Raw genomic sequence first — 11,191 nt, 5'->3', positions numbered from 1 at the left:
AACTAAGTCAAGATGAATATATGGTGCATCTACAGTTATTCATGAGGATGACCACCTGAAAGCCCAAGCTGTTAGCACTTAAGTTCCCCAAAAGGGATGGTATCTTTCTGTATAATCTACCAAACCATCACATGGAGGTGCCTCCTAGTGGCAGATCTCTGTACCCTGCCAACACAGACCTGGAGCCTCAGCTACATGTTCTCCTTTTAGTCAAAATTCAAAAAGAAATAAGCTCACTAAAGGACATCATGGACAAGACAGCAAACCTTTACTAAGACAGAAGGATCATTTGATATTTTCCAAACTGGAACTAAAAAAATACCCATATATTCCACTTCATCATTTGATTGCCAGAAGTTCCCATGATAGCAGTGCATTATAACCAAGGTCTTTTCTCTCTTTTCTGCTACAAAAGTTTGAAGTTCTGGTCAGGTCTGTTTATGGCTGCTTCCTTCCTGTATGGTTAAAACTATAAAAATATAAGTCTTCCATGGCTGAAGAAAAAATAATGCATTATATCTCATAGCCAGCAACGTACACCGAATGTAACTGATGATTTTTTTTTCTTGATGTGCAATTTGATTCTGTTTACCTGTGCTAAGTGTAGGAATGACGTCTGTCGTTTCAGGGAGGAAACAAATCTTCGTGCAATAGGCAGTTTCTTCTCTGTCAGGTTTTCCGGTAGATTTTCCAAAGAGGAAACAACCCATTGCTCCCATTTTTTTGCAAAATTTCTTATATCTGCCAGTAAACTATAGGAAAAAATGTGGTTTAGAGAAACATCAACAAAAATCATCTTGCATTGGTTTAAATGATTTGGTTTCAATCTATGATTAACAGACGCCAGAACATATCTGTGAACTAATCTTCCGGTGTCACAAAAAGAAAACAGGAAATCACTGATCATCAAAAAGCTAAAATTGACCATAAATTGATCTGTACCTCCTCTAAGAAAAACTGTAACCTCTATGTCAGCTGAAAGACATTGAAAAACACTAGCTTTAAGAATAAACCATAAGATATCCAAGAGCCATTTAGAACAAATCTAAAGGCCTTAGTCAGACACAAAACCCCAAACAAGGTGTGCTTAAAGGAAAAGGAAAGATAAGAAGATTCGGGGTAACTTACAATAATTCTCTAATCAATGTCTTGTTGAGAGAATGCTTAGATATTATGGTGATGCATAGGATACAAACCTGAAAAGTATTCTGAAAAAAAGGTAACAATTATTTTTCCTTAAACAACATGAATATATTTGTTTCTTTTTTTATCTTCTATGGACTTAGTGTAGAAGTAACTTCAAAATATCCAACAGCCAGTAAAATTGGATATTAGATACTGTGTAATATTTTAAGGCTGTTCTATAGCTGTCCTCAGAGATGACAGTATTTTGCCATACTTACTGTACTGTTCTAAAAATGAGCATTAATATGGTGAGAAAATTTTCTCCAGGATATAGTATTTAGGCTTTTTATCTGAAAAACAGAATGCAGCATTATGATTGTCAAATACCTACCTTTCTGGCATTTCTTGCATTGTTGCAGGGATGAGTACATCTGTAAGGACCTTCAAAAAGGTAACAGAAAATGATATCAAGTTTTCACAGGTCATTTATTCATTCATGTCTGTCTTGTCTACTTAGATTGCAAAGTGATAGACAGGAAATTCATACAGAATAAAGTCATTCAAGCTATCGTCCAGATATTTATATACCCAGATTTCTCCCATTTCTATTAGAAAGGAACATATGAGATATTTATATACCTAGATAGCTCCATTCTTAAAGTATTTCAGGAAAACAAGAAAGTGTTATTATTCATGTCTTGCAGTAGGAAAATTAGTAGAAGTGAGATGCATAAATTGTCTTTTCTAGCATCACTGTGAGTCTCAGTAAAGCAGATATTCAAGCATCTTCCAAGCCTTTGAGTGCTGTTAGCAATTTTACTCTTCTTTCTGTCATACTGCATGTGGCACTGAAGGTGTTCGGAGTTTGGGCCAAATCCCCTAAAGCTAAGTGTGGTGTGGAACTGTTTTGCCAAAAATATGTGCCATCCGGCATGCCCTCTGAGGCATGTTATCAGAGAGGACAAAGTTAGCCTATATCCCAAAAATCTGATTCCACTACTAATGTAAATGGTTTGTGATAACAATGCAATAAAATTCCTTCTTCTTTCTGGCAGCTTTACTGTCAAGAATGTCTACCATGATTATAAGTGAGAAATAGTGAGAGACAAAGAAGAGGCTTAACAGTAAATTTATGAACTTTTGAGACATTCTGTGTTATTCAATTTCTAATTTAGCGCTGCTGTAGTATTGCTTCTTCTGTCACATTAAATATTTATTACAAATAAAGTTAATATTGGATCTATCGGGACAGCATGTTTAGAATATGAGAACTCATAAACTCAAGGTACTATATAACCTCTACAAGTAAAAGAGGCTTAATGGCTCATCTCTGATGCTAATCACCTTTACTTTCCTCTGCTACATAAAACACCTTACTTTACAACTTGATACTTTTCTAAGAAATACATATTTCATCTTTCCATATTTTTGTACAGTAAAGATGACAAACAGATGACGGTAAGGCACTCAGTGCTGAACAGCCCCAAGTCTCTTGGTTTGACTGCTTAGTGTTTGCTGTTTTACCAATATAACAATTTCTTCCTACCAATACATGCTTGTGAAATGTGTCAGAGAGAGGACAACAATCCTTCTCTATCTATATGTCATGTCCTATGGAAAGAACTTAAAGTACTTTGCAGCTGTTAAGTAACGATCCGATCCGATTTTCCAAATTAAAACTCAGGAAATCTTAGTGGCATAATTTCTTTCCACCCACCCCCAGCACTCTATTACTTAATCCTGGCCTTGCGATACTCCTTAGTAACACTTAATTTCAACTGTTTGTGTGATCACCCTGTGAACTAGATCAAAGAATGCATGTGGCACACAAGCTTTGCAAAACAATGTTCCTTTGATGTTTTTTTAACCCCAAACCAGTTCATAGCACAGCAGTTTTTGCTGGTACAACCAGAACTTAGGAACAGAAATTAAGTGTAGTAGGTAGAAGAGGCAGGGATATCTTAACCCAGTATTGTTCTAACTCTATAAGACAAAACCATGGCTTGCTATATAACCTGTAAGTAGCAGATTGGTATGTGGAATCACCTTGCTGATATGCCACAAACACTTTGCAGGTAGAAATTGCAATAAAAAAAACAAGGCTTCATTTTTCATCCAGGCTTAACTTAGTCAGCGTTGCCAGTAAAGCACATGAGCATTTCCCTTAGCTACATTCAAGCAAGTAGGTCAGGATTTCACCATTAGTGTGCTGCCTGGAGTCACACATCAAGTGTGCAGCAGACCTGAGACTGGAGTGCAGCTCTTCCATGTGCCACTTTTATGTTCCTGATTTCAATAGCATCCTTGCTGATTTACACAGGTAAGAGGCAGAAAGCACTCATGGCATCCTGTTATTCTAACTTCAGTGCAGGTTTTATACAAGTAAAAGCTGTAACATGGTTGAGATTATCTATGTAGCTAAATGCTTAACTTACCTTATACAGTATTGAGTCACAGACACAGAAGATGTCAACAATGATGGGATTTTCAAGCAAGGGAAGAAGATGGTCAGGCATTCCTTGCCAAAAATGTAATAAGAAATGCTGAATCTAAAGGAGAAGGAAGCAGAGTCATGGACACAAATAATGCCTTCTTTGCCCCGTGAATATATACCAAGAATGTGTGCTCAAACAACCTTACCTCTTCAAAGTTCCCATTAATTGCATTGTCAAGGACACACTGACAATGTGTTTTGTACATCATGATAAGAGTATCTACCTATTTTGAGAGAAAGAAAGAATTAAACAGAGTTTCTTAGCTTTCTTATTTACTGCTATAGTGATCTGGGTTTCTGCTTTCTGTAGCTAGTATTTAAATACAGAATATAAATTGTATTACAATGCATATTTACAAATAGGTGGTCTGCATATCCAGAAGTGCTGAGGAGGTCACTCATCTCTAGCTTTTATCAACGTCTTTAAGTCTCAATGCTGTTGTCAGAAATATAGCATCTTATTCTATACACTGTGAAAATGTGGATAGGCAACAGATAGATTAGTCACATGGACAGTAAAGCAAATTCACCATTCCAAAGGAAAGATTAATCCCAAAGAGTAGTGCAAGTTAATCATTAGGCTGCTATAGGCGTCTATGAGTGTTCTGAAACATCATCCTGTTGGACAAATGAGAAAATAGCTGCCAGTCATTTGGTCAAAGTTAATCACTGCCTTACAAGAACTGAACTCTGAAAAGCAGAACTCCCTTTTCATCTCATCAGGCTAATTTATCTGAGTGGAGTGTTCCTTTATTTTAATAACTCTGCAGAGGTATTATAAGACTTCATAATTTTTTTAAATTTGAGTCAAATTAAAAAACAAGAATTTTGTAAACTATTTTAAGGAAAGAAAAACGCTAGCAAAACCTTTCTTATAGTCTAGAATCACAGAAATTTTGTTACAGTTTGTGAACTCCAGCAAACCAATATCAGGTTTTGAATGAACCTAGTTCCACCTTATTTCAATAGTTTCAGATATCTTTGAAAATGGACCTCACTGACTTTCAGATCTGCTTCTGTAACTACATATCTTTGAAAAGCAATGGCAAAGGGCAAGTGTCAAGAACACTTAAAGAGTTTTTATTGGAAGGGGTTGATGGAAGTTTAAAGTTTGGGTAAGTTTTCTTCAGAAACATAAAATGCAGAAATTTTTTATCTATTTTAGTGCAGATTGCTACTTTCATGGACTCCCCAGAGATTTCAGTTGCATCAAATTTCTTAGGAGTTTAATGCATGAGTTATACTTCATGTACGAGTTCTCTTCAACAGAGTACCTAAATATTTTAGGTTCAATAACCTTTGGTCAGATAAGCTGAAGGAGAGGAAAGACAGTAAGGAAAGAAAACACGAAATAAGAGAACAAGGAATGAGGAAAGAGCAGCAAAGAGAGAGGAACACAGAAATTCACCCCTCTTCCCACAGGCATCTCATAACTCCATGAGCCTGTCCCCAGACAGAGTTATTTGCAAATCCATGTTGGGTCCTCCTATCATCTGGTCCCAACATGATAGGAGTTATATGCTGCTGACACAAGAATGAAGAGAAAATTAGTTGCATCTTTGTCTTCATTGTTGGTGTGATAAAATTCAATTTTGCTCACATTGCTGTGTTGGGTCTGCAAGGAACCTCAAATACTATTTAGATATAAATGTTATCACAATGCTTCACATATGAGAGATGTGAATTCAGTGATGGAGACTATAGCAGCAGGTGAGTATGCTGCTGAGTACACCAGTTCTTGGGCTTTCTTTGGGAACGGCAACATTTCCAGCTGAGACCTCTGTACTACAGATAGCTCCTTTTATTTAGCTCCTCACAAGAGGAATCCTAGGCTTCACTACTTTCACAGAACAAACTTAAGAGGAAGGGCTCATAAAACAAAAATGCTTTAAAGCAATGTAGCTCAAGACAGCCACCATCATAACCCATACCGGAGGCTAAACTGGAAAGTTCACAATATGTACCAAAAGATTTCTAGCAGAGTTTAGGGATGTAGCAGCCTGTAATGTGTCAGAAACAACAAAGACGTAACACACAAGCAAGCAGTCAAAGACATAAAACATATGCCAGCAGTACTTCCAACAGAACAGTTACCTGTAGGATGAGCTAAACTGAGTATTGATTTGAGGAACACATTTTAACTAATTGAAAAGAAAAAAACAAAACAAAACAAAAACCAGATGTGCTCTGATTTTCACATTCTCTTTTCAAACAATTAATGAAAGAGAGTAAATTTCATTAAATTACTTGTTGTGAATTATTTGTTCCGATCAAATTGGAACAAAACTTACCTTAAATCCAAAGGCATTTGGAATGAATACAACTCTCAGTTGTTTGTTTTGCTCTCCCCGTCTTACATACCATCAGTTTGTAAAATACTAGGTCAGTTAATAGGTAAATAATTCAACCACCTTTGCAGTGGAAAGCCAGTTAATTGGTGTTAGTAAAGGTTTGCCCCCTCTATAAATCAGTCACCTCTGTTTGATTATGGACATTTCTGGCTCTTTCATGTCAATACCTCAAAGGCTAAGATAGGAAGAAACATTCTATGGCAATTTTTGATCTGTAAGTCAGAAAAGAAGTAGCTCACATTTTACCTTGTCTTTAGAAATGCACCCTTGAAGCAAAAGGTGTTGAGCACTTGGAAACTCTGGGAGGAGAGTTCCAGTTTTGGAACTCAGAGAATATTTACGAGTGAAACCACCCTGAAATGAAAGGGAAAAAAGTAGGAACATTGAGACAACTAATAGAGATTAAACTGAAAACAACAATTCATGCTATATTTGTTTATTTTTTTCCATAAATCTCCCAATGTTCCAGAACATTTACATTCCAATAATCCTTCCAAAATATTTATGCTTATCCATACCTGGATCCCAGCTCAGGAGGGTAGTTAAATATGCGCCTAGATCTAAACTCCACGAAATACAATTTTCAGAGTGATACAGCCTTTAAGCCCCATTACTTCATGGAATTTTACAAGCTAAATTAGAATACTACTCTCCTCTAAAGTTCAGACTGTGATATGCTCAGAGAGACCCTAAATTTTATTTAATATTATTATTAAATATATTTAATATTATATTTAATATGCATCTTTTTAGTGCAAGGATCTAGGGTATTGCAGATATTATTGTCCTCCCTTGCTCTCTTCCTACTCTGATAGCACTGAAACAGTAATTTCTGCTGTTTTACTATGGTAACCACAACTTTAGTTTATCATAAAGTTTGGTAATATTTTATAGTGTTATGCATGCAATGGTACATAGGGTCTACGGACTTCTGAACTAAGTATCAATTATATAGCTCTCTGTGATTGTGGTAGACATGACATGAAGCCCCTGATTAATATCTCAATGATATTCCCAGCCATTTAGCGATCTCCAGTTACTTTGCTGAGACACAGTCAATGCTGACCTGTAGACAAGATAAATTCCTCCTGAATTATGACAAATTCTGCTGATCTGAGATTTCCTTTAATTTCTCAGAGTTCACCTTTTAAGGCTCTTTATCTTGTGACATCTGAAATATTGTAGACACATCTTGTACTAGTTACAGACTGCAAAAAGATCTTGAATAATTATTTGATCATAGCCTTTGGAGAGATAAAATTGTAAGATGAAACAACAAGAAACCTTGTATATGTGGATACAGACCTTGAAGAAATATATGGCAAATCAACCTTTTTTTAGACTGCTAACCTAATACTCTCACAAAATCTGATTTAGTCTGCTTCTCAGTAAAGCTAAACAGCAGCATTCTGTAGTGATATATCATTGCTATGCTTATAAAGCACACTACTTCATGCTTATTAAGCTTTTGAATGACATAATTAAGAACGAATCCTTATCCTCAGGAGAAGCAATAAAATCTCTACTATGATTCTATCCACACTGATTGAATTGTACTTACTCTAATAAGACTGCACTCAAACTTAGATAAGACTATTTGGCTCCATCGTAGCCCACCCAGTCCTTCTGTCAAGGCAGTGTACGGAGCCTTGAGCAGGTCTTGTGCATATTCCTGTGGCAAATCCATTACCTCTGTGCAGATTCTCTTTGTGCTAATAGATAGAATTTATGACCACGCACAAAGCATTTGAATGGTACTTGAAGTAGCTTTTTCCTACCTCTTTCAGATTTCACTGTAGAAAAACAGTAGGAAATTGTAGGTATATAGCGTAATATACAGTGTAAATGCATACAAAAGGGAGTACATTCCTACAGATGTTGACTCGTGAACTGGAAGCCAGTTTCAAGTGAAATCATCTCAAATACTGAATTCAGAAACTACAGCTATAACTGACTTATTCACCATATATATGTACCTTTTTTTAAAAGGTGATATATCTGCCAAAACAGAGAGCAATGAACAAAAGCATACATTATGTAAACACACTTTGCCTGTGCTATCTGCTGTTCATATATGTATATATACACAAAGCTCTAAGTCAAAGAAATTACAGAAATCTAGAAACATTAGTACTTCTAGTCAATACTTTCGTAGTTTTGTAATTGCCTATCAGTATTAGGAGGTTTGTTTTTTTTTAATAACAGGAGTAATCTCAATTATTTTACTATGTAATTACCCATGAAACATATTAAAAGCTCTGATTAAAAGGCATTAGTTCATTTAAAAGAAGGCAGTCATGGTGGTGGGAGATTTAAGAGAAGATAATCTGCAATGTTTTTACCTTGCTAATGGACTTGCACGACTGTGCCTCAGTTCTAGGTTTAATATTTTAACACACTGTCACTTGCCCTTTCAATTTAATGCCATCTGTTTCTAATGGCCATTTAACATTAAGATAATGACAGTAATATTATCTGCCTAATTAACCATGCAGACTCTAATGGTGCACTAACTGGTTTAGATAAAAGAATTTGCTGATATCTCCCCCTACAGAGAGAATACTAGAAAATGTGATAAAACATACCAGAAGTAAACAGTGTCCCTGGCACTCAATAAGTGTTCATTCAAATGCCATTTACTCAGTATATTTAGACAATCAGTGCTTTAACATCTTTTCAATGTCTTTATGTTCCTACTGAGAATTACACCTTATGCAATCATTGTAAATCTTTCTGGAATACTTAATTACATGTACTTTCAAGCAAATGAATAATGATATATAACCTGTTCACTTTAATGAAAAGTACGATGCCAAATTTTCCATAAATAGAGACTGTTAAAATTAAATTTTGACCATGAAAGCGAATTTTTTCTTTCAAGACCTACCTGAATTATTTCAGACAATACAGAACTAGACAATCAAAAACTCATACTGATGTGCCCTTTCTCACTTATTCCACTGACTTTTCTGTGACTGTTCTTCTGGGAGGGCGAAGTTACTGAATTAAGGCAGAAGCAAAACAGGTTTATGGGACAGTCAATTCCCAGACAGATTTGGTATACCACACCAGAAATGGAAGTGCATTCATTTATGGCAAGGGAACCAGAAATTTTCCACCCCAAAACTCTGAGAGAATGAATGCTGTAGTACTGCTCATGAATCCTTGAATGTATTTGGGATATTCCATGGCATAGCACTATCTTTTTTTGATAAGATAGGTGATTATCTGAACAGTAAAAATGCAGCAGATCTAATCCATCTGAACCTCACTGAAATACTTGACGTGTCACCATGGGAAATGATTAGTTATGTTGGTGAGAATGGGGATTAGTACAAGCGTGTAAAATGTTTAAGAAATTGACTCCAGCTGTAATGCTAACAAGTTGTGTTGACAGGGAAACGACTGGCTTGAAAAAGGATTGAAGTGAAGATTCTCAAAGATTAGACTCGGGGCTGATCTCATTCAACATTTCATAGATTAAATTGGCTGTCATGAGCTAATGAAATCATCGATAAAGAGGAGGACCCAGAGGTCATGTAGAGAGATCTGTATGACTTTGAGATAATGGTAATAAAGGGGATGAAAATCAATAGAGCAAGGCTACATTCTCAGGGACCAATAAGAATTTCTGCTATCAGCTAGGACTTGCTTATCTGGAAATGAAAAAGGAGAAAGACTTTCTATGTATCAGTTGATCACTGTATTTATATACCCTCTGTTAAATTAAATGGTGTCAAGAAACATTCCCAGGCAATACTGGAACAGTGTCATTTGGAATGGTCCCTGGCATTCTTCAGGCCCACGCCCATTAGAAGTGTCCCAAACAATTTCTAGACATGCTTCAACTGTAATGTGGCTGAGATGCGCCTACGTTGTTTTGTAGGTTCAGGAATTTAATAATATGGACACAGACTATTCCATGCTAGTTGAACTCAGTGGTAAATAACAATCCTGGGAGCAATCCTTAGCCTTTAATGTAAAATAATCCATATTTTTCTAGTACAAATATGACAAGAATAACAGTGACTATAGCATAGTATACAGTAGTGAAAATGTAGGTTACTTGTAGGAAAACAAACAAACAAAAACCATACACAGTTCTAAGGTTCATCAGAAGGGGTATCACCAATACAAACTGGAGACATGCCACTTACAAGAATTTATGATTTTTTTTTCTGTAAAAATATTCAAATTAGAACAAGTACAGTGAAAGGCTATAAAGTTTCTGATTGTTTCATATAGTAAGCAAAAGCAGCAAAAAGACATCACAGGAAAATGTCATGAAGAGCAAAAAAATAGAGAAAAACAATCTTAACCAGGAGGTGTAAAATACAGTTTATTTAAAAAAAAACATTTTTTGGCTTCCAATTAGACAAATGGAATTCTGAAAAAGCCCCCCTGCAAAAGCAATGGATGCAAAAAAACAAGATAGAGTTTGATCTTTTGCTTAAGAGGATGTATTATGAACCTCTGTGTTTATAGACAATGGGATTGGAACATGAAGCCCAGAAGGTGCCTTTCGATCTTAATTTCCTTTGAACACTTAGAAGAGTTCAGCTTCATCAAAACATGAACATGAAAAAAACCACAGGTCACACAATAGGTATGATTATAATAGAAGTGAAAGGAAAGAGACTACAGCACTTACCTCATTCTTCAACTTGCTACCAGAGAACCTTTGAAAATAAACACATTTGATTATTTTTTATAAGCAGAACTTATTCAAATTTTTTTTGAATTTGTATATATATACATATGAAATAGATATACAAAATAGATCAAATAGAAAAATGATCAATTTTGTCCAAATGTAGTTACAATAAAAATCATGCTTTTTTCTTAACCTCTTCCATTGTTTTGCAAGTGTCTGAGGATATCAAGTAACCTAACGATATCTCTGAAAACATGAAGATTCAGATCATTGACCAAACAGTAAAGTATATAACCCTGTTTCAGTTCTTTCTTTGGATTTTTGCAATTCAGGTGCAAATTCATAAGGTCTTTACCAGGAAATGTGTAAAGGTTTTCATGCAGCTGAGTAAATTCAGTTTAAAAAAACTATATCTAGAATTTACACTTCTCAGGAAAATGAAGAAATCATAGTTATTTTCCATTCTTCCTCACCACAGTATATCTTGATGTGGGTGAAATGCATTTCTGAGATCAAAGATGCATTAACTGTCAAAACTGTGTTGCAGTATTGTGAATGTCCTATTAG

At 35.5% G+C, this 11,191-nt stretch overlaps 1 protein-coding gene across 1 annotated transcript in view; it reads right to left on the bottom strand.

Annotated features, from left to right (window-relative positions):
• Positions 1 to 11,191, bottom strand: part of RFX6 (regulatory factor X6) — a 35,620-nt gene that overhangs the window by 10,790 nt on the left and 13,639 nt on the right. Inside the window, exons 5-10 of the mRNA XM_009562244.2 lie at positions 10,622 to 10,649; positions 6,217 to 6,324; positions 3,766 to 3,843; positions 3,561 to 3,674; positions 1,517 to 1,566; positions 593 to 752 (exon numbers count right to left, since the gene is read on the bottom strand). Coding sequence (XP_009560539.2) covers positions 593 to 752; positions 1,517 to 1,566; positions 3,561 to 3,674; positions 3,766 to 3,843; positions 6,217 to 6,324; positions 10,622 to 10,649 — 538 coding nt within the window. The remainder of the gene's footprint in view (positions 1 to 592; positions 753 to 1,516; positions 1,567 to 3,560; positions 3,675 to 3,765; positions 3,844 to 6,216; positions 6,325 to 10,621; positions 10,650 to 11,191) is intronic.

The sequence above is a fragment of the Cuculus canorus genome, chromosome 3, assembly GCF_017976375.1.
Source record: "Cuculus canorus isolate bCucCan1 chromosome 3, bCucCan1.pri, whole genome shotgun sequence".
Lineage (NCBI taxonomy): Eukaryota > Metazoa > Chordata > Aves > Cuculiformes > Cuculidae > Cuculus > Cuculus canorus.
Note: the sequence above shows the minus strand (reverse complement) of the source record. Positions and strands in the feature narration are given on the sequence as shown.